General features: G+C 48.1%; 1 protein-coding gene across 1 annotated transcript; it reads right to left on the bottom strand.

The window, feature by feature from the left end:
- Positions 1-1,016: 1,016 nt before the first annotated feature.
- IL10RB (interleukin 10 receptor subunit beta) lies at positions 1,017-23,884 on the bottom strand. The gene is made up of 7 exons (XM_066370324.1): positions 23,729-23,884; positions 21,719-21,842; positions 18,392-18,549; positions 14,883-15,049; positions 8,784-8,931; positions 3,210-3,367; positions 1,017-1,678 (listed from the first exon to the last, which is right to left on the bottom strand). Exons 1-7 carry the CDS (start codon positions 23,775-23,777, stop codon positions 1,508-1,510), a joined length of 975 nt encoding a protein of 324 aa, XP_066226421.1. The 5' UTR covers positions 23,778-23,884; the 3' UTR covers positions 1,017-1,507.
- Positions 23,885-24,414: the final 530 nt, after the last annotated feature.

Below are 24,414 nucleotides of genomic sequence, written 5' to 3' on the forward strand. Positions count from 1 at the left end.
AACAATGTCCAAATCAGACCCAGTCTAGGAGGGATGTCACTGCTGCTGGTGCTGGCACCCCCGGCTACTGAATGCTTCTACCAGAACTCGCTTTCTAACTCAAAGCTGGGCCAGAGCCTGGTCTGTGTGCCTACAGCCCAGCAGCAAGGGACATGAGGACATGAAGGAGAGAGGTTCACACTTGCAAAGTGGACATTCCTCACACAGATGAAGGGGATTCAGGTGCAAATTAGGCAAAAAAGAATGCCAAGGGTCCACAGCAGGGATAAGATAAACAATGGGGCATCTCCTCTTCTTCCCTCTTGAGCTCCAAGTATCCACAGGCCTCCTGTCACTCATCAGGGGGGAGGAGCCTAAAGGAAGGAGAGAACCAATTTCTCCCTTGTCTTCAGACCAGCCCCAACCAGAGTAAGGGGCATTGAGAATCGGAAATACGGTGGTCGCTCCCTCACATTGAAAATAATTTGAAAATACTGAACTGTAAAACAAATGTAAGGAAGGTGCACAGACTTCTGATCTTCCCCCCATGACGCTTCATTTTTTAAAATGTCAAGTTATTTCAAAACAGTGTTTTCCTGTTTGGGGGGGTCTTTGACGAATCTGCTTTACTGGGTGACCTGGCACAGAGAGAGGAACGTCTGTTGTTGAGTTAGCCACACCGTGAGGTTTTATCTTAGGTAAGAACAGCTTTAGGGAGTGCCTACTCCGTGCGGGCACTGCAGTCAGCGTTTTTAACGAAGCATGCGAACCCTTAGGTCTTTTCCTCCCCACAACCAGGTAAGGAAACAGAGCTCACAGGCTAGTAGCTGTCTGAGGTGGAGTTCAAAGTCCAGGGCCCTCTGTTCTCTGATCGTCTTACCCTGGGAGCTCCCAGGTGCTGTGGGGCCCTTGCACCTGGCTCAGCTCTGGGCTGACAGAGAGGGGGATGGAGGAATCCCCAGAGTGAGTGGACATCCAAGTGGCACCCAAGCGCCTCATTCAGTATCTGAGGATTCTACAAATGGAACACACTCAGATTAGAGAATAACACTTTAATAGAGCACCAGCACGGTATAAAACATGCACAGGTAGAAATATACAACCCAGTTGAAGCGTCCCTGAGAATCTTGGCGGTCTGCACTTTGCACAGCGCTGTTTTGGGGATGGATCATCTATCAGCCGTCGGGTCGGATTTTACAGCCTCTGTTTTCAGTCCTCGTTTTACGTATGTTTACTTCCTTATGTGTGTTTGGTTCCGTATGTAAGTGAGCCTAAGAACTGAAAATCAGCTTCAGCGAGCAACTATTGTTTAATCATGAAGGCCTTTATAAAGTAGCTAGTTCCCAAGACGGAGCCCTTGGGCCACGGGAGCCTTTAAAATCTAGCTCTTGGGTTGTTCAGATATGGTCCCAGCATCTGAGAGTTCCAGACTGGGGCTTGCTCCAGAGGTCTCAGCCTTTGTTAGTTGCTCTGATCACCCTCAGAGGCAGCCTTGAGAAGCAGGGAGTGCCCTTCTGCAGAGTCAAGACTAGCTGGAGGGCAAGCCCTGCCCAGGCGGGCTCCTGAGGTTGTCCCCAGGGTTCTGTTTGCTGCTTTCAGAGATGTCTGTGATGACACTCAGTTTGTCAAAAACTTCATTCTCATCAGAGAGTGGGAAGGAGAAAAACAGAAGCCTGTTGTGCTGAGGGTGGCTCAGAAACTGCCAGAGAGAAAAAGAAGGTGAATTCACCCCATCTCCCCACGTCTCATTATGTGCTTACAAAGATGTCCCTCAGGTCGCCCGGCTGGAAAATGCTCTTTTAAAAGTATGACAAGGCCCTGGCTGGTTGGCTCAGTGGTAGAGCATCGGCCTGGCGTTCAGGAGTCCCGGGTTCGATTCCCAGCCAGGGCACACAGGAGAAGCGCCCATCTGCTTCTCCACCCCTCCCCCTCTCCTTCCTCTCTGTCTCTCTCTTCCCCTCCCACAGCCAAGGCTCCACTGGAGCAAAGTTGGCCCGGGCGCTGAGGATGGCTCCATGGTCTCTGCCTCAGGTGCTAGAATGGCTCTGGTCACAACAGAGCAACGCCCTGGATGGGCAGAGCATCGCCCCTTGGTGGGCGTGCCGGGTGGATCCTGGTTGGGCACATGCGGGAGTCTGTCTGACTGCCTCCCCATTTCCAACTTCAGAAAAATACAAAAATTATAACAAGAACAGTATGAGAGTTTCCCCAAAACTTAAGAATGGAATGACCATGTGATCCAGCCATTCTCCTTCTAGGTAGGCACCCAGAAGACCCGAACGCAGGGCCTCAAAGAGATATGCCCCCCTTCACTGCAGTGCTCCAACCCAGTGTCCATTGGTGAGTGAATTGCACAGATGAGGGTCTCCCCAGGAGGTCCCCTTGCTTGTAACTCTTTCCTGGTCATAACCCACACACAGCCCACAGTTCATGTGGGGTTCACAGGCCCTTTGGCCTCATCTGGGAGCACCTCCAAAGGGCCACTGCAGCTCCAGAGACCCCCTGGGATTGGCGGAGGCCTCTGCTGTGCCTACATCATTGCTCACCCTTTCTGACTCCCACCATCTGGCTACTTTACACCCTCAGAGGTATTATTCCCAAGGGTGCTTCCCACTAAGTCTTTGAATGCAAATCTCTGTCTCAGAGTCTGTGTCCTGGTGAATGAAACCAACAATGGCTTAGTCCGGGCTGCGGCCATTGTTAGTGTGCCTCTGGAATGTCATTTCTCAGGGCCTCCAAGTCCTACCGTCTCCATCCAGACACTTCCTCTCTTCTTTCTAAACCTATGGAAACAGCTTTCCTAAAGTCTAGGATACACATCTCATAATTTCAGTCACTCTCAGGTAACCCTGAACTGAAAACACACCTGCCCCCCCCCCCCCCGTTTGCTGGCACACAGTTGAGGGCTTTCCCTTTCTACTCTTTGCCACTCTGAGCACTGACAGTTCTGTCCCAGAGCCTGCATCACCTTGGCTTCCTGACGCCCTGAGGCTTTAGGCAGGGAAGGCAGGCGTCCAGAGGGACAGCTGCTGGGACAACCCTGTGCCGCCCCCTCTGGGCCATGGCATGAGCAGGGGCACCAAGGAACTACCATTACGCAGACACATGCCATTCGCCAGGAGAACACGCTGGCCTGAACGAACGAGGCAGCCCTGACTTAGAAGGAACACGCCCGTGGTCAGGGTTTCTCCTCTACACCCAGCTGCGCCCACCTCCCGGCCACCACCGACCTCCTTCAGGTGCTGCGGGAGTGGGGTGCGATGGGCAAAGGTGTACTTGGTCCTCTTGTAAATGCACCACAGCAGGGAAAAGCAGCCCAGCAGCACTAGGCAGGCACACACTGCCGCGGCCAGGACCACGATGATGACGACCCAGGTGGGGGCTGTTTCTGCGGGAGGACGTGTGTGTCACATTCCTGTCCTGACAGGCTGGGCCACAGCGACCTCAGCACTGCCACGAACAAGAGTGAGAAGGGGCCCCTCCGTTCATCCCCGGAAGGAGGCGTGGGGAGGGGAGGAAGCCCAGCAGCTTTGGAGCGTCACTGTTTCAGACAACTGTCACCTTTTCTTATCTTCTTCCAAGTTCGGTTTCTGGCATGATTGCTGACGTGTACAAAAAGGATAATAAGCAAGAACTCCGATCCGCCTGCCCTACTCGTGGGTCACAAGGAATCTTCTATTCTGGATAGCCTTCTCTTCCCTGGGCCCAGAGCCCCAGACGCATGCACTAGTTTTATACTGAAAACTGTTGATGCTCTTGGCATGGACAGCTCCACCCAAACCCCTGCAGTCAGAGACCCAAACTCCTGCATGGCTTCCTGCAGCCTGAAGTCACCCTGCTGGGGCCGCCCAGCACCCTGTGGAGGGCCTATCTGGGCAAAGTCAAGGCTGCAGAAAGAAGTCCCTATTAGTTTCGCCACAATCTGACCTTCCTTCTTTGGAGCATTTACAATAAAAAGCTGTGAATCCTTCCTGTGCCCCTTTGGGAGGTGTCAGTACCTCCTACAACCCAGGAGGGTCTTCTGCAAGGACCCAAGAGCTATTCCTTTACAGCAGCGGTTCTCAACCTGTGGGTCGTGACCCCGGTGGGGTCGCCTAAAGCCATCGGAAAATACATAATGCATATCAGGTATTTACATTCCGAATCATAACTGTAGCAAAATTACAGTTATGAAGTAGCCACCAAAATTATTTTTTGGTTTGGGGTCACCGCAACATGAGGAACTGTATTGCGGGGTCACGGCATTAGAAAGGTTGAGAACCACTGCTTTACAGTGTAATCATCAGAAGGCCTGCTTCCCAATCTCTGTGGGAGGGCAGAAGCCTAACTTGATCAGGCCAGTTAGCATGAGACACAGATGGCTGACCTGCACTGCCATGGAGCTGCCCTGTCACCACCTTGTATAATTTGTCACTTCCCTTCCCTCCTTCTTCCTTTAAAATGCCTGGCGGCTCCTCCCTCTCCTGAACAAAACCGGTTTTTACTGCTTTAACTAATGTCCGACTTCACCTTTGACAGTATCTATCCAGGATATCACCCTGGTCATTGGGGGTCCTAGCTCCCCTGGTTCTGCACCAGGCCCAGTTGCCCACTTAACTTCCCTATGCCCAACCCTGGCAGCCAGCACCGCCCTCCGGATCGAAACCTGACGCATTTGGTGCTGAGAGGGGACAAGAGAAGGGGCCCTGCCCTTTTAAGAGCAAGTCATTCAGGGGACCTTTCGCGGGGGGGGGGGAAGGGGGGGATGTCAATTTCCGCTGACAGAGAAGATCAAAGCCCCTGAGACAGCAATTGCCCCTGGAGCCCCCTCAGCTGACCACACCTGCTGGCCTCTGCCAGCACCTGCCAGTGCACCAGTGCTTGGCTCACAGATGTTCCCTAAATATCTGATAAGTGGGCGTGGTGTTTGTAAGGGACAGAGGCTGGGGGGGGGGGGGCTGCCTCAGCTTCTGTCTGCCCCCTTGCTCACTCTGGGGGCCATGCAGCTCATGACCTGGCCACATTCTGAGGAATGCCTCATTCCAGTTCCTCTGTGAGTTCTTGTTTCATTTGCCACAATCAAGGGGCGGTGCTGTCTGACTCACACTTTCAATGCAAACATGTTTCCTTGGTGGGCACAAGGTCACGTGGCGAATGAGCTGGCTGGAGTGGCCCCCAGGCTATTCCGCAGTGGATAATAATAGGACATTGACTCAGATCTGACATCCCAGATCTTGAGAAAGTTCAAGGATCCTACACATTCATCTGTCTTTCCTTTTAATATTTCAATATTTCTCTAATTTGGCAAAACACTGCAATCACTCATTACACTCTGATTGAACACTGATTGCGGGGCCCACCCTAGCGCTCTGTGACACTGTGGTAAGCCCCTGGAGAACAGTGCCTGGGTCTCCTCGTGTCTCCAGCCAGGACATCTTAGCATCTCCGACAAGGACAGTCCATAGGCACACCTGGTTGATGGAGATGAAATCCAAAGGACGCTCTGGTAACTGACCCCGAGAGAGAAGGCGGGATAGGTGGGGAGGAGGGGACACGACTTTACACAGGCTGTGAGTGGTGGGAAACTCTCATCAACACCCTCTCTGCAAAGCTCTTGAACCTGTCAGTCCCATCCAACCACGTCGGCAGACCACCTTTCTCGGCTTCATCCACAGGGACATCGTGCCTTTGCTCCCCTATGGAATGAATCTGCAGGTAGTAAATCACAGCAACCATAACCTGGGCTGAGTCTGGCGTGTGTTCTGTCATTTCCTAGCTGAGTGACTTTGGAAAAGCCGCCTCATCTCTCTGAACCTTCATTCTCCGTCTGCAGAGGGAGAGAAGAGCCTGGCAGGGCTCTCCCTGAGAATGTGTTGTGAGGTTTAAAACAAACCTAAAACGATGGTTGACAAAAGCCAGTTTTCAATGGGCCGTACTTTTCTTTTAGAAAATGTTTGGATTTTGTCAGTTAATGGGTGATCAATTTATAGTCCCAAAATATTTGAAAAATTGTTCTTTTTGGTTAAATTAGATGCCTCATGCCATGTATTATAATATAAACCTTTAGGAATACTTAACAGTGTGATTTTAATGCCATTATTTTTTCTTTTTTTCCTTAAGTGAGAAGTGTTATTTCTTTCATTCTTTCTTTTATTTTTTTATTCAGTGAGAGGTGGGGAGGCCGAGAGACAGACTCCTGCATGTGCCCCAACTGGGATCCACCCAGCAAGCCCACTATATGGTGATACTCTGCCCATCTGGGGTGTTGTTCCTTGCTCTGCAACTGAGCTATTTTAGTGCCTGACATAAGGCCATAGGGCCATTCTCAGCACTTGGGGCCAACTTGTTCCAATTGAGCCATAGCTGCGGGAGAGGGACACACACACACACACACACACACACACACACACACACACACAGAGAGAGAGAGAGAGAGAGAGAGAGAGAGAGAGAGAGAGAGAGAAGGAGAGAGGTAGGGGGTAGAGAAGCAGATGGTCTGCTGTGTGCCCTGACTGGGAATCGAACTTGCGACATCCATATGCCAGCCCAACACTCTACCATTGAGTCAACCTGCCAGGGCCAATCATGCCATTATTAGCAACAGGAATACTATCTAACATGCGCTCAGCACTCACTCTGTGCAGGGTTTGGCTCGGAGTCCCCACCCCTCCCCACCCCAGTGTCTGGCAGCATTTCCCATTCCTCCCATCTCACAGATGAGGTAGCTGAGGCACAGAACGGTTCGGGACTTGCCTCATGTCACGTTATGTTGGGAGTTTCCAGTGGGGAAGGACGGGATACGGGGGTAAACGGCATGTACTGAAGGCTCTGGGAAAGCAGACAGCTGGTGTTTAGAGGAAAGAGCGATGACTCCAAGGTCAGGACTGTAGTGATTCAAGCAGGTATGGAATGCAAGTTCAAGCACAGATGGCTTATGAGGGATAAAGTGAGGGAAAAATGCAGAGAGGGTACATGGAAACAGCTAGTGGCACACAAAAGGCAGGGCTGTTGTTCCTCAGAGGTGCTGGTGAGGGGCTCAGTCAACTCAGACCATGGCAGGGAGCACAGGCAGGTCCACTGAGCCACTGACCCCGGGCCTAGGCTCTGGACTCGGGGGTAGGGCGACAGGAAGAGAAAGGAGAGTGATCCCCTCCAAAGAGAAAGCAGACTTTTCACCTTCTAGGTGGCTTTGCCATCCCGAGAACTCGGATGACTCAACAACAGAGTAGGTCTGACAGTGCTGCAGATCATGGACCCAGGAGAGAGGGGGAAGAAGCCTGGATGCAGGCAAGTTATTTGTGTGTTTACAAAAAAAAGAGAAAAAGCCAAGAATATTTGGGAAACTACAGGGCAACTGAGCTTGAGACAATCTCCAGAAAAAGATATAAATAGTCCAGAATGAATCATCAAGTGGTCAATTACTTACACTTCAAAAAGCTAAGGACATCAGCTAAGAAGAATAACATTAAGGCACCAGAAAGAACTTAGCTCCAAGTGGCTGCCTCTCCTTTTTCAGACTGGGTTAATTGTTGGTAAATCACAGCATATTACGGGCTGGTTTTGCTAAGCCTCCAAAAGGGTGTTGAAAGAGCAAAGATGCTAAGAATGCTGACATACAGGGCTCTGAGGAGACAGCACCCCGTCCAAGCACACGTGACTGTAGGGCTCTTAGTATGAGAAGTGTCCAAGCAGGGTGTCAATTTCAGCTGCTTATTTGCCAAAGCCCTTCACAGTGACTTTGTGGACCATAAAACATAGTAGCTTATATAACAGCATACGACATTGAGAGGGACTGGTGACCAGCAAGCCAGTGGTTAAGCAGCCTGAAGGAAGGTGTGTCCAGGAGCACACCAATCGTTTGAACAGCAAGGGGGTAAGGGTCCTTGAGTTCTTCCGAGCCCATCAGGAGATGAGACAAAGCAACAACTGGGTGAGAAACTAGTTCAACGACAAAAACCAACACTCAAGAAGAACCCGATCAGCTGCCATGTACGGGTGTGAACGCAGCCCTACAGTTTTCTCAGATCTGCAGTGACGAGGATGATGGCACACCCTCCTTTGGAGGGAGTTCTCCATTACTTCCCTCTGTGTTTTTGTGGCCCCAGCTCAGTGCCCTGCTCCCAGGAGGGCCTCAGGAAATGAAAGTGGCCAGGGTAGACCTATACATCTTCATCCTTTCAGGGTCTGAACTAGCTGAGCCTCTTGACAACGTCTTTAAATAATAAAAGGTTATGTTTGTGCGCAGATACCTGGCCATGTGTTTGCAGGTAAATCACAGCATCCAGGCCAACTAGTCCACGCTCCTCCCTACATGCCCTGTTTTTCTTGAGAAACATCAAGTGTGGAGGCCTCTGCTGCTCACTGTGTTGAGGTCCTGGCACCATGTGTTACAGTGGTCCCAACCCGAGCATCATTTGCTGGAGTGACAGGGTTTCCAAGCCCTCCCTGTCACGTGTCTGAAGGAACCACTGCTGTACAGCCTGGCGAGTGTGACAGGGCTAGCCCTTTGCTGGGTGGTTCTGGGGATACTGATAGACTTAGTTCAGGGAGCCTGAGAGGACTTACTGAGCATAGCACAGGTGGGTGCACGGAGGTGGACCCAGTGTCCCAAAAGGGAGATGTTTCCACCCATCCCTTTTGTCTAGGAGTGAGCGCACTGCCTCAAGTGGTGGTGGTGGTCCCATCTGTTAGGGCTGTCTTGGGTGGGAGTCTGAGCTGGACGAGGCGACATCTGGGGACCCCTCCAGCCCTCTCAGGTGGAGGTGTCTACAAAATGATGGAAGATGCCCGGAGGAGAGTGACAGAGGCAGTGCCTCCAGACTTACCGTCACTGATGGTGTGCTCACAGACAGGCTCACTCCACTCCCCGGTTTTGTTCCGATCGGGAAGAAACCCTTGTACACGAACGCAGTATGTTGTCCATGGCTCAAGATTTTGGAGGATCTCAGACTCATAGTGACAAGTAATTGGGTTCTAGTAATGAAGACAAAAATGAGAACAAGCCTCAGCAGTGACAGGACACCACCCTTTTCTCCCCCCACACCCACCAGTTACAAATAGGAAGATGGAGAAGGAATCACGCATGTCTCCCAGTGCACTGCGGGGCCCTGATCCGAGGGACGGGCAAGGACCGACTGGGATCCTCCCAAACGTTTTCATTCATGAATTCTCTAGTTTAAATGACATACACACCATCTCACTTCCTTCTTCTTCTTCTTCTTTTTTTTTTTTTAAGGCCAATAAAATTTAATGGATGGACCTTGAAAATCAAATCTCATACAATTTTCATGTAAGGAAATTTTATGTAAGTCTTCTTTTGAGTATTTTTCAACCACTTAAAAAGGGAATACACATTCTTAAGACTATGGGCCACACAAAAATTGACACAGCTGGATTTGACCCATGGGCTGTGGATAACCAACCCTGGGATAATATCAATACTATACCTGTATTACACATATTCTACATCATGTCTGTACTCTGCATATTATAATTAACACAGTATTATATTACTTGATAGCATATCTTTGTATTTACTGCATATTATTTCCATGCTGTCTCCATGGGCCACAGCACTCCAGGTAACCTTCCAGTTTCCTGGGCAGCAGCATTCTGGGTAATTGTCTAGTTTGCCGAGCAGCATACTGGGTAGTGGCCCAGCTCCCTGGGAAGCAGCCTTCTGTGTTAACTTCCAGTGTCCTGGGCAGCACTGCCCAGCGTAGTCCCCCATAACCCTGTGCAGCAGCATTTGGGGCTATCTTCCAGTTTTCTGATCAATAGTGTTCCAGGTATCTTCCAGCTTTCTGGGCAGCAGCACCCAGGCTAGTCCCCCATAAACTTGGGTAGCAAATTCTGGGTTATCTTCCAGTTTACTGAGCAGCAGCATTCCAGGTTATCTTCCAGTTTACTTTGCAGTAGTATTCCGGGTGATCTTCCAGCGTCCTGGGCAGCAGTATCGGGGCCATCTTCCAGTTTCCAGGACAGCATCATTCTGCTTGTGTTGTGTCCTGGGCAGCATCACCCAGGTTAATTCCTCATAAGCCTCAGCAGCAACATCATGGCTATCGTTCAGTTTTCTGGGCAACAGTGTTCTGATTTATCTTCCAGTTTTCTGGGCAGCAACACTCAGGTTAGTTGCCCAGCTCCCTGGGCACAGCATTCCTGGTTATTTTCTAGTTTGCAGGGCAGCAGCATTTCAGGTTATCTTCTAGATCAGTGTGTACCCGCATTCTGGGCAGTCCTCTGTCTCCCTGGGCTGCAGCAGTCTGGGTTATCTTCCAGTTTTCTGAGCAGCAGCATTTCGGGTCATGTTCTAGTTTCCCAAGCAGCAGCATCGCTGGCTATCTGCCAGTTTATTGGGAAACAGGATTCTGGGTTACCTTCCAGTTTACCAGGCAGCAACATCCTTGTTTATCTTTCAGTTTCTTAGGGGGCAGCATAGACCACTGAGCAGCAGCACTCAGGTTATTCCTCCTCTCCTTGAACAGCAGCATTGAGTTATTTCCAATTGCTTGGCAGCAGCATTCTGCGTTATATTCTAGTTTCTTGGGAAGCAGCATTTTGTTTTTCTTTTAGTTCACTGGGCTGAAGAATTCTTGTTTATCTTCCAGTTCCCTGATCAGCAGCATTCTGTGTAGTCCCCCATCTCTCTGGGCAACAGTACACAAGGTTATCTTGCAAAATTTTACTTCCTCACTCAGGTTTTCGGAGACATCGCCTGGTCAGACCTTACAGATTGGAAATTGACGACCTCCTTAACTGGATGAGAGACTTGGCTTGGCAAGGTTCTTTTCTTGAGTTCTCTCCAGAAGAAGCAATAATTTTCCAATTTTTTCTCCTCGTCACCCCTCACCGTATCCCTACTTCCTTCTTGAAATAGGTTAACTAGTTGTATACATTAATTGTGCCCCTCCCCAAAATCACATGTTGAAGTCCTAACCCCTTGTATCTTAAAGAGTGACTTAGTTGGATGTAGCGTACTTAAAAAATTTTTTTTAATTGATTTTAGAGAGGGAGAATGAAACATCAATCTATTCCAGTATGTGCCCTGACTGGGGATCAAACTGGCAACCTCTGTGCTTTGGGACAATTCTTTAACCAACTGAGCCATTCGGCAAGGGCTGGATGTAGAGTCTTTACAGAAATAATCATGTTAAAATGAGGTCATTAGGGTGGGTCCTGATCCACCATGACTGGTGTTCTTATATGAAGAGGAAACTGGACACAGACACACACGCAGGAAGAAGGCCATGTGAAGATGAAGGCAGAGATTGGTTGATGTTTCTACAAGCCAAGGAACCAAAGATGGCCGGCGACCATCAGAAGCTGGGAGAGAGGATGGAAGAAGTCCTCCCTCGCAGCCTCAGCTCAGCTCTGCTGACACCATGAGCTCAAATTCCAGCCTCCAGGACCTTGAGGCAACACATTCTGTTCTTCAGCTGCCCAGGGCAGCGTTGCTCTATTATAGCAGACGAGCTAACTGACACACCGGTCATCTGCCATAAGACTCAAGGTGATTTTCTAAGTCAAGAGCATGTGTCTGATCCTGGCTGCCTGGGGTTCTCTTCTGGATCACTTCTCTGGTGCATCTGGGCGGTCCTCCTCCCACAGCCCACCTCACCTTGAAGGCACATGCACCACAGCCTGCCTCGGGGGGCAGGGTAGCACCCCTGACTCCTTTTAGTTTAATCTGAATATAAGATGTCCTGACTGATGATATATTCCTGAACTGGAGAATCCAAATTAGTTTCTGGCAAAATAAAGAAAGTTAGGAGGCCCTGGCTGACTGGGTCGTGGGTCGAGTGTCGGCCTGGGTACAGATGTCCCAGGTTCAATCCCCAGTCAGGGAACACATGAGAAGCGACCATCTGCTTCTCTTCCCTCCTCCCTTTCCCCCTTCTCTCTCTTTCCCTCTTGCAGCCAGTGGCTTGATTGGTTCAAATGTTGGCCCTGGGCTCTGAGCTTAGCTGGGTTGATTCGAGCATCAGCCCCAGATGGGGGTTGCCAGGGGAGTGGAGGGGGGAGGTGGGTTGCCAGGGGGATACCGTTGGGGTGCATGCAGGAGTTTATCTATCTCCCCTCTTGTCACTTAAAAAAGGGGGGGGGATTAGGAGCATATACTACTTGTACTTCCATCATGAAATACAAGTTATGAAAGAGTCCTATGTAAAATCTGTTACAGGAATACGAAGTTATATAGGAAGTGAACAGATTTTTTCTTACTTTAGTAAGAAAATTACCTAATTTCTAGTAACTTTTTCTTTAGGGGTTGGGTCTGTTGACATCTTGTTGACATCCATTTACTGTAAGAGAAACTAAATTCACAGGGGCCAAAACTGGATTATACCAATGGAATACAGGAAGAGCCTGGTATGACTTCTAAGAATTAAAAACAAAGATAACAGGCCCTGGCTGGTTGGCTCAGTGGTAGAGCGTTGGCCTGGCGTGTGGGAGTCCCGGGTTCGATTCCCAGCCAGGGCACACAGGAGAAGCGCCCATCTGCTTCTCCACCCCTCCCCCTCTCCTTCCTCTCTATCTCTCTCTTTCCCTCCCGCAGCCAAGGCTCCATTGGAGCAAAGTTGGCCTGGGTGCTGAGGATGGCTCTATGGCCTTTGACTCAGGTGCTGGAATGGTTCTGGTCACAACAGAGCAACACCCCAGATGGACAGAGCATCGCCCCCTGGTGGGTGTGCCGGGTGGATCCCGGTAGGGCGCATGCGGGAGTCTGTCTGACTGCCTCCCCGTTTCCAACTTTAGAAAAATACAAAAAAAAACAAACCTCCAAAAAACCCCAAGAGTTCAGACTAATTAAAAACAAACAAACAAACAAACAAAAAAACAAAGATAAAACCCCAAATTCCTGGCTTTTACTTCCAGAAACCCAATACCTCTAAAACCTTGTAATGCTCTTTTCACAGATCACATGCAGAGGCTGACCTGTGGGCAGCAGCCAGGGAAATGGCTCACAAATATCCCTCTGATTGCTTCTCTAGCTTTCCTTCCCTTCTGGGCAGCTTCTGGTTTTATCTTTTCACTTCCTTCCATCAGAAAGCTATTAATGTAAGGACCTAATACGGCACCCTGTTGGGAGCACCTGCATTCTGAAAGAGAACCATACTAGTCTTCCTCCTTTTGGGAGTAAGACAGACTGGGTGGCTTTATAAACAACAAGTGTTCCTCACAGCTCTGAAGGCTGGAAGTCCCCAATCAAGATGTCTCGTGTCTGGTGAGGGCCTACTTCCTGGTTCATTGCTGTCAATTTCTCCGAGTCCTCATGTGGTGGAAGGGGTGAGGGAGTCCCTCTGGGCTCTCTTTTTTAATGGCAGGAATGTGACTCCTGAGGGCTCCACCTGCATGACCTAATCACCTCCCAAAGGCCCACTTCCTAACACCAACACATCAGGGATTGTTTCAACATATGAATTTAGGGTGGTATGGGGTCACAAATATTCAGCCTGTAGCACATATAGACCAGTAACGGTGACACTGCAGGCACCAGTGAGGGTGGAAGTGGCGAATGGGCAGCCAGTGCTCAGCCTGTCCCACCAAAGGCTTCCTTCCACACAAAGGACTCAGTGATAGGACAGATTTGTAACCAGAGATCCCTCCTGTATGCACATTCAAGCTCAGAAGCTATAGATAGGTTTTGCTTCACACCTGGTACAGGAGGCACTCGGGCAATGGCAACCATGGAGCCCAACCCTTAATTAAAGTTCGCGGCGCACACCTTGAGTGAGTGGGTCAAGCCTGTCTTATTTTTGCATTCCAGAGCTTAGCAGAGATACCTGCTTTTGATAAGTGACCATGAACTGTTATGATTCTGTATTGCTTTCTAGACATACGTTTTCTGGGGTCTTCCCATTATGGGCAAAATTGTCTATTTTGTTGAAGAAGGCAGATATCTCACATCATTTAATAGAGAATTTTCCAGGGGAAAAAAATGAACTTGAGCTATTTTGGGGGCTAAGCAGTTTGAACATGTAAATTTAATTACATCATTTCTAAGACGAGACACAAGGGTGATGCTTTCCTCCCAAACTTTTGGGAATTAAGTGATAAAGTCCACATTTAATGCAGAGATGAAAACATAAATATGTAGGTTAGTTTAGGGCCACCAAAGAGCATTCAACTCAGGAGCACGAGGAATAAGAATACAACCTGACCAAGAATGAATGAGAGTAACCTGAACATGTCTGCGTCAGGCATTAGTCAGGCAATGGGACAACTTTATTCTTCTCATTATGTCATTACATTCTCCAACAATCCTATGAAGCAGGTTATTATCCCTACTTTATTAATGAAGTGAGTGATTATGTCCATTTTGCAGACATGAGGAAGCTGAGGTCAAGCCTATGACAGGTCTTTCCTTTCCTAGCCCACATTTTAAAAGAATTTTCCCGTGAAAAGGAGAGCAATGGGGAAAAGTAGTTCAAACAACTAAAATGTAACACAGTTCACCCAGTATCCAGGGGCTGGGCTGCCTGACTATGGCCTTGACCACTCTGTGGTGTATGAGGAACTTAGCGTCCATGCCATGAAACAGTAGTCATTCAGCCGAACACCTGACTCAGCTGACCCCAAGTTCCCCCAGACAACGGCTGAGTCAGCTCTGCCTCGTCCTGCAACTTCCCTTCTGGGAAAGAAAGGCCTGTATTTGGGCACTAGCATCCTGGAAGTCTCTGTGCATTTCCCTTGGAGTCTGGGAAACATCAGCCAGGGATACTTGGTCATCAACCCTCAGAAGGGAACTTCTGGTGCTCAGAAGACCAGGCCTTAGATTCCCTGGACCTCAAGGTACTGTCACTTGGCAAGACCTTGACTAGGTGGCCTCCTAGCTTCTTCTCTCCATTGTCATGGCCTTGGACTAACAATGAGCAAAAGACAGAGAACCTTTATCTGAAATATACACAATTTGCCAAGCTTACCTTTTCATCAGAGCCATTCTTCCAATATTGTACATTATAAACCCACGAGTTATAAATACTCTTCATGGTCCACGTTTCATGTTCTGTCTCAATTTTGGGGGCTAAGAAATTTATGTATAAAGCATGACTAAGTGCTTCTAATTTTATTCCAGGAGGTCCAATAATGGCTAAGTAGGAAAACAAAAGCAAAATGACAATTACAAGACACATTTAAAAATTGTCTGAATTTGTTTTTCATAACTGTGCAGACTGTCTGGTCCACTGGTGTGCTGCTCTTTGATTGATGTAATTAACCTCTGCTTTTAAATCATTTTGGTCCATTTATATTTATTGTGATTTCTGATATATGTGAAATTATTCTAAGTACATTATTTTGTGTTTTTTGCTTTTTTTTTTTTAAGGTTTATTTCTCTCTTTTCTTTGCACTCAGTTGCATTGTCTTCATTTCCCTTGCTTGGTTACAAGCTACAGATAGTATTTCTATTTTTTTAGTGCCTAACATATATATTTAACCACATACATTTTCCAATAAAGCTTGAAGCTGTTCCCCTCCAAATGCTCTTTTACTAGATATTCATGTGGGCTGGCTCCTTTACTCCCTTTAGGTCTTAGTTCAAATGCCACCTCCTCTGAGAGGCTGTCTCTTACCACTTTAAGTCAAGAGCAGCTCCCGCTCTAGCCAGTTAGCTCAGTGGTAGAGTGTCGGCCTGGTGTGTGGAAGTCCTGGGTTCGATTCCTGGCCAGGGCACACAGAAGCACCCATTTGCTTCTCCACCCCTCCCCTCTTGCTTCTCTCTCTCTCTCTTCCCTTCCTGCAGGCATAATTCGATTGGAGGGAGCTGGCCCAGGGCGCTGAGGATGGCTCCATGGCCTCACCTCAAGCACTAAGAGCTCGGTTGCCAAGCAACAGAACAATGCCCCAGATGGGCAGAGCATCGCCCCCTAGTGGGCATAAAGCGTGGATCCTAGTCGGGCACATGCAGGAGTCTGTCTCTCTGCCTCCCTGCTTCTTATTTCAGAAAAAAAAAAAAGCAGCTCCCATCACTTCCTGCCCAGGTGCCTTGCTTATTTTCTTGAGAGCCACAGTCATTATCTGTCATAAAATATGTATCTATTTGTTTATCATCTGTCTTTCCCCATTGGAAAGTAGGCTCCACAAGGGCAGGGATTTTGTGTTGCTCCCTGTTGTAGCTTCAGCATTTAAGAATGTGCTGGCACACAGTAGGTGCTCAGTAATAACTGTAGAAGGAATAATGAATGGCTCAAAGCAATCACACTGTTGGAGTTACAGTCTGTGTTCTTTGCTGGCTGCCATTAATGGGCCCCCTTCGGGCATTCTACCCCATTTCTAATCTGCTGATCGCTAAAAACCAGGTTAAAAAACCTATTAGCTGTCTTTCCAAAGAAAGTATAAATAGGTTCCACATGATGTCTTGATGTGTTTTTCTATCATATAAACTTTAAGAGGTAAATATTCAATATAGGGTACTTGTTGCTAAGAGAATGGGTGCAAGAGCCTGGGTCTGAAGCCTTGTTTTGTGACTCTTTGCCTATGAGACCTTGGGCAAGCTGTTCATCTATTCTGTGTCAGTTTCTAACGGGGACTTCCAAAACAAGGTTCTCTAGAATAGATTCGTCACTAGTTAGGACCTGGTAAATCAGTTACAATTATAGAAGCAGAAACCTATACTATTATGTATTATAGAACTGTACAATTGAAACCTATATAATTTTATTAACACAATGTCACCCAAGAGATTAAAAAATTTAAAAAAATCCTCTCTCTCTCTCTCTTTCTCACACATACATACACACAAAGAAACCTGTACTATATACTCTGTAGACTTGATTGTTATTAAGCTGTATTTTTTAATGGTCACATTTTTTTCTTAGTTTTAGTAAAGACACCTTTTAAAAAGATAATATTACTTTGATATTTTATAACTCCAGAAATAAGAATTTTTTGTTTTTTTCCCCAAGCCTAGGACAGAATTAGGAAGGTGCAGAAGGACACCCTAGGTGCATTCTCTTCTCGAATGGGCAAAATTGTGGGAACCATGGGGGTGCACAGCAGGGGAGTAGTATACAGAAAGTCTTCTAACACTTCCCTCTAGCTATTCCTTGGAAGATTGTGCTTGAGTTTTTTAAATGACATTCTTGCAACCTCTCTCAATTACTATACAGTTTTCAATTCCTGATACTTATAATCTAGTATGTCCATCTCATGACCTTTGGAGGGTCCTCATGGCCCTCCAGATCTAACCTGGGAACACTTTTATTATGTGTACCAGCCAACCTGATCCAACACTTCTGCCATTAGCTGTCTCCACTCCTTCGTCCTTCCTTCTGGGCAAGCTGACAGTCTGCACCTGGTCTTCTTCCTGTCTCCACATCTGCCTAGAATACCTTTATTTTTTGCCTGTGTCACATTTCTTTAAGTCATGATTCCAAACTGACTTCCTCCTGGAAAATACTATAGTCACACCCTGTTTAAGGACGTTTTGGTCCACGATGGACCACATGTATGATGGTGGTCCCCTAAGATTATAATGGAGCTGAAGAACTCCTATTGCCTAGTGAAGTCATAGGCATCGTAATACCACAGAGTGACACACTACTAATGGGTTTGTGGTGATGCTGGTATAAATAAAGCTTATCTGTGCTTCCAGTGGTGTAAAGATATAGCACATAGTTACGCACAGTGCATCATACTGGATAAGGATAATGACTTTGTTACTCGTTAATGTATTTACCATGTCATACCTTGTATCACCATTTCAGAGTGTGCTCTTTCTACGTGTAAAATAAAAACTTTTGCTCTACAACAGTGTGCCATGTTATGCTGGAAGCAGCCTTGCAAACCACGTGTCTACAACATTTCTTGATTGTGTCACTTTCTCTTACGCTTGATTTAAGCTCACTCACTGACTCACCCACGGTGACTTCCAGTCCTGCAAGCTCCATTTATAGTAAGTATCTTACATAGGTGAACCATGTTTATCTTTTGTGCTGTATTTATACGGTACCTTTCTTATGTTTGGATACACAAATACCACTGTGTTACAATTGCCTACAGTATTCAGTCCAGTGATGTTCTGTGCAGGCTAATAGCCTGGGAGCAATAGGTTTAGGTGTGTAGTAGGCTGTGCCATCCGTGATGTTCACACAACAATGAAATCACCTAACGATGCATTTCTCAGACGGTATCCCTGTCAAGTGGTGCATGACAGTACATTAATCATTCCAGATCTCCTCATTAACAGCACTGGTCCCAACTCATTCTTACCCTGAAGGCATTAAAGCTTATTAAGTTTATATTGATTATCTGATTGATTTTATGCCTAATCCTTTCCTGTCTCGTCCATGAACTTCTTTAAGGCCACAGCCCTCTTTATTATATATACATTCCCTATGCTCCCTGGGCAAGGCCATCCACTCTGTGGGCACTCAAAGAACTCTTGCTGATGGGATGACAACATCACCACGAAATGGAAAACAAAGTGACTTACTGTCATCCATAGGATGGAAGGTGATGTTTACCCAGTCTGAATGCTCGCCTGCAAATTCTGCCCTGACTCTCAAGGTATATTCACCGTACTTGGAAAGACTTGAGAAGTCACACTGTGTCAGGGCAGTACTGTTGCACACGTCCTGGAATTTCCTGTAACTACAAAATCGGAAAAAGAACATCGCAAGCCCTCAAACCCCAGTCTCTCACAGGCTGACTGGCGCTTCATTCCTCCTGCTACCACAGAGGACAATGAGCAAAATAGAAAACAAATTCCTCCTCATCAATTCTGATGACTACTATGCATCATCATTTGTTAGCATTTATCAAACTTTGCTCCTTGCGGGGGGGGGGGGGGCTTAATAATTCTTGAGCTATTATGAGATGTTTAAAAAATAATCTGCTCCATGGTCACACAATTCAAGGCAAACACTGGGTTAAATGTGAAGAGGTGTCTGTCTTCATCACAGAACTTCTCAGAGACTTCCCTATCCTCCTGAGCACGCCTGTCCATAGGGGGGTCAAATATCCAACATATTTGATGATGGCAGCTTCCACCCTTGATCACGTGTTTCTGAGAACAGTGGGACAGGCTTTGTGCAATATTGATAGGCATGGGTTAGCTGCAATAAGTGTATTACAATGATTTCAAATAGTGTCCTACATGTGACAATTGTTGCAAAATGTACTGGAAAAATCAAACAATATGTTAACCTCAGATCCCTAGCCCTGACACCAGTCACTGAAGGGAAGGTGGCAGAAATGTGAAGGGGAAGAAAGGATGGCTGGGAACAGCCACCAGGTGTCTGGCACTGAACCTCACCACAGCCTCCTAGAAAGGCGGGCTCTAGTCTTGCCAACAGTGAGAACTTTGTCTGACCGGTTCCTCAGCATACTTTCCTGTCCTGGTGCGTAGCCACTGTGGCTGCGCTTAGAGGTGACAAGGAGGGTGATGATAAAAATACTGACAGCTAACACTTGTTGAGCACTCTGTGTCAGGCGTGGGGCTAGCTGTTTTTTCAGTGTCATGTCACTGAGTGCTCACCACCCCAGTTCTGGGGGCAGAACTGAAATCACTCATTTCATCGGTGACATACAGACATGGGGAACCTAAAAGACGTGTCCAACCAAACTCGGGGTCTACTGGACTTCAGAGCCCACAGGTTTCGGCACCGTGCCACACCCGACCATGTTCTTAGTGAAGCCTGGAACAACCTCTTGCAAAAAGTAGGCAGATATGATAGGGCTCAGAGTGGTTTACAACCTGCCTTTTCCAATTAATGTACCAAATATTTTTGCCAATTGAGCAATTCTTCATGGTTGCCTCGCGTCCTGCCGTTTGGAAAATCCAGGGGTCATTTCGTTAAGGGGCTTTTCTCACATGTGGCTGCTTCCTTCACTTAAACTAATTAATGCATCAATTGGCTGGAATGCAGAGTATTTGCAAAGTTGCAATGCAATAACTTCTCTTTCACTGGGTTAGTTTTATCACATTTAAAAATATTTTTCTCTCCATTAGACCCATTTCCCATATTTACATGAAATTTTTTTGGATGTTTCCATATTAAAACCATGAATACATGCTCTGAAGTGTCCCTCCTCTGGTCACCCCTGCCCAATGCACACACATAAGAGAGTCTGTTGCAATGTAACTGCTTTGGTGGAATTCTAAACAAAGCTTTTACAGAGCCAGGGAAGACTACTCAGAGTTTGCAGGATCTAATTTCTTCCCCAGGGACACACCCAGCACATTTTGTTGTCCTCAGCACTGTCAGGCTGAGGAACTTGGAACCCTGACTCTGTTACTGGAAACACTCATCTCTAAACCAAGAGTTCCACTACAAGGGCAAGGAACAACCACAAAATAAGCCACAGAGGAGAGAGACAGAAAGAGGGAAGTTCACTTTCCACAGGGAACTCTCTAGAGAGCTATGGTGACTGAGTAGAGAGAACAGCCTAAGGGGAAACCGAACAAAGCTGGGACGTGGACTGTAGATTAAACAAAAGCGTCCTATCAGTGTGAATGCTGCCCATTTAGCACTATGGTGATGGGAAAGACTGTCCTCGGTCTTATGAAATGCACAGTGGAAAATGAAGAGGCCAAGAGCATGATGTGTGAGAGGGAGAAAAGGTGGTGAATCTGGCTGTAGGCAACTAAGAGGTTCTTTGTGCTGAGCTTGAAATTTTAAACGTGCTGTTAGCTTGGAATGATTGAACTAGAGAGTAAACAAGGACTATCTGATTCACTTTTCTACTTCTTCTCTGACGTAGCTGGCCGTGGAGATGTTTGTGGAAGGAAAGCTGGATGGGAAGGAGTGTGGGGCTCGTGGCCTCTGGCACCCCTGTTTCTTCTTGATCCACTGAAGGAATTGTCTATCTTTGCATGTCTCTGAGTCACCCTGGAAGCAGGTAGCCCATTGCTGTCTGCACCTGGCATAAAGGTGTGTCACCTGCAGCCTAGACTATGGTGTGTGGTGGCAGGTGGCCAAGGGAGGGCTGACACAGAGAGAAACCAAGCAACAGGCACGGCAGGTCCTGGGAGGTCAGAGCACCATGGAGATAATTGTCTCTGGTACTCACCCTTCCTTCTTTCCTTCCTAAGTCTCCGATGTTTTCAGAGAACAGAGCTTTTACTAGCCAATAGCTGTCTTATGTTCAATTTCAGGACAGAGCCATGGAATAACTGAGCACCTACATTATGCAAATTACACTGGTCACAAAAATTAAGGGGATATTTTATCGCTTCATATTCATTTTGAAATATCCCCTAATTTTTGTGACCAGTGTAGTTTGCACGGAAATATCCACAGCACTGGGGCAAGCCTTGTCATCTATTGGAGGGGGTGGGTGCTAGGATGGTTAGGGCTGAATTTTTGACTTCCCTCCATTTCCTTGCATGGCATACACCTATATATATATATATAGATATCAATATATTGCTGATTTTTCGTGATGCTACTCTAATAATTGGGGATGGTATAAGTGACAGTTTTCTCTTCAGAAACATCCGTGTGATAAACCTGATATATTCGCCCTGTACTAGGCTACCACTGTGCCCGATGATATCACATCTGTAGGATAAAGTGTCTCTATCTACCACTGTCTCTGCACTGGCCCAACCATGAACCATCTCAACAAGGCAAAGTAAAAAAGAGTTTTGCTTGTCTCTTTTCAGAAAACAGAGCTTTCACAAGCATTTCTCAGACAGATAGGAAAAGGGCAGCAAGGAGACTCCCGGGGGTTGTCATGGTCTGACAGCAGTCAGATTTTCTCCTGTGGCCCAAGCCCACTGGCCACCATCCTCAAGCCAAGAACAGCCCAGACTCACCTTAGGTACTGAGCTTTGAAAGTCAGATTCCCTTTGGGAAAAGCAGGTGACTCCCACTCTAGAATGTTCTTGAAATTAACTGAATTCATTCTGACATTTTCAGGAGGAGGCACCATTCCTAATGCTGTAAAAATAAAGAAAAAAAGTCGCCCAAGCAAATGACCATATCACCCAACACTCGGATCTTCCCTACAGCTCCATGTCTTCAAATGGTCACATGGGTGAGGAAGAGAAATGTGTGAAGGGGTGGGCAGGTGGAGTTTAGACACATTCCTGGAGGTATAAACTCTAGACTTTCTGACACATTTGCTGTGAAGTAGAACCTAATCCCCATTCCTGGCTTCAGCACCTGATGCCTTGATTGGGGCTGGGGGCAGGGAAAGCCAGAATCCTATTCTAGCTGCATTTGGTTTGGGATGCTGAGATGTACACAGGGAATGTCAGGGATAGCAGGATGAAGGAATCCGGGGCATGCAGACGGAGACAGATTGGGCTAGGCATGGAAATCATTTTTAAACTTTTTTTTTTTTTTTTAGGTGAGAGGAGGGGAAGATAGTGAGGCAGACTTCCACATGTGCCCTGAGTGGGATCCACCCAGCGACCCCATCTAGGGCCGATGTGAGTACCAAGCTATCTTTAGTGCCTGAGACTGATATGCTCCAATAAAGCTATCCTCAGCACCTGGGCCATGCTGAAACCAATTGAGACACTGGCTGTGGAAGGGACAGAGGGATAAAAGGGGGAGAGGGAGGTGAGGAGAAGCAGATGGTTACTTCTCTTATGTGCTCTGACTGGGAATTGAACCTGGGACATCCATATGCCTAGCCAATGCTCTATCCACTGAGCCACTGGCCAGGCCATCATTTTAAAACTTAATAGAAAATGTCCAACACACACAAAAGCAGAGGGATGAGTATAAAATCCATCACTGGCCCATCGCCCACCTAGTGCCAACAGAGATAGAAATCTAGTCACAGGCCTGTGGCTGGTATTTAATGCCAGAGTTCTGCTGATATCCCCAAAAGGAACGGTGTAGGGGAAGGAGAAGAGGGCCCGAGATATGGCAGAGGTAGAGGATTCCAAGTGTTAACAGCCTAAAGGGAAGGAGAAAACCAGGAGTCTGTGAGTCCTGGAAGGCCGGGAACAAGTACGTCAGAAAGGGAGGGGGTTCATCATTATTTGAACCCGGGCAGGCAATTTAGAGAAGGGTGAAACCAGGAGTCCTTATGACTTTTATCAAATTTAGTTTTAAATTCTAGCGCTAGAAATCCCATCTCTTTTGACACCCCTGAGACCCAGACATCCCCCTTACGTGATCAGCAATCCTCCCAGGCAGCAGAAGACAGTAGCAGGGACCGGCTTAGGGTCGCAGGGTCTGATCTCTGCAGGCTAAAAATCACATCTTGACCTGAGATACCTTTCAGCTTCTGAGCCCTAAGGTGGACTGACCCCTTCTGCTTGCCAGAAACCAGAGGCACAGGAAACAGACCTTACAGCTGTTCTCAAGACCTGAAGAGATGACTGGCCACCCTTACCTCACCTCTAACAATCAGCTCCCAGAACGACCCTAATCTTTAACTCCGGTGGTCTGTGACTCTGCCCTATGTAATCTGTCATTTAAATGCCATCAGGGAGTTGGGGCTTTTTAGCATTAGCTTCCAGTTCCCCTGGATGGTGCCATTTGTGATAAAATAGCCAAATTTTCTCCCCTGTCATTCTGGTGTCTGGTGTCCGGCGACAGAAAAGTTTCACTGGACTTAGAACTGGGAGATCACAGAGCTTGAAGCTGAGGGGGTAGAACTGAGATGTTGGGGTGCTGGGCGGGAGGTCCCGGCAGTTACTTCCAGGGTGCGAAAGGGGTGGCCCCTGGGGTCATCGCTGCCCAACATCGCCGTCGAGCCCCCCTGCTGGCTCCTAAGCGCGCCTCGGTCTGGTTGCGGGGGGCCCAGGTCCCCGCGCAGGTGGCCCCCGCCCAGGGACCGCCCGGAGCCCCTCGTCGCAGAGCCTCACCTGACACCAGAAGGCAGCTGCCCAGCCAGCTCCAGAGGCCGCGCGCCATGGCCACGCGGGGGGGCCCGAGGGCGCTGGGACGGCGGGCAGCCGGCGCAAACACACCCTCCGCGCCACCACGCACCGGCCCGCCTAGCCCTAGGGCAGCTTCCGGGAATCCTCGGGGCGGGGCTACTTCGGGCCACACCTTCTCCCGCACCTCCCCCTTCCCGGTCCTCGCGCGGGAGGCCGCTGCCACTCTGTGGGCAGAGGGACGCGTAGGAGGAAGAGGGCGTTGCTCCTCCTTGCGTGGAAGAGAAACATGAGTTGCAAAGCTGCAGTGCAGTGCCCCGGAATGCACGCTTTGAAAGGACCCCTGGAGTTAAATACAGACCCCCGCCGTCCCGGAGGGGCCATCTGACTGTCGGACTGCGGGGCGGTGGCGGTGTCTCCGGGCTTTAGCCAGCGCTGTGCCTGTTCTCCATTCCTCCCCCACCTCCGGCGATCCAGCCAGCCCCCGAGGTCCCCTCTCTGCACTCTGACTTTAAAGCTCTCCATTAGCAAATCCAGTGTACCCCTGCCGCTCCAGGGACAAACGACACAAACCCACATCACGTATGTGGCAATGGCATCTTTCTATGAGACTGCCGGGAAAGATTTAATTTCCTCTTTCCAAGCTAGCGCGGTGGAGAGGCTGGAAAACCCAG

This window comes from Saccopteryx leptura, chromosome 2 (genome assembly GCF_036850995.1).
Source record: "Saccopteryx leptura isolate mSacLep1 chromosome 2, mSacLep1_pri_phased_curated, whole genome shotgun sequence".
In the NCBI taxonomy this organism is placed as follows: Eukaryota; Metazoa; Chordata; class Mammalia; order Chiroptera; family Emballonuridae; genus Saccopteryx; species Saccopteryx leptura.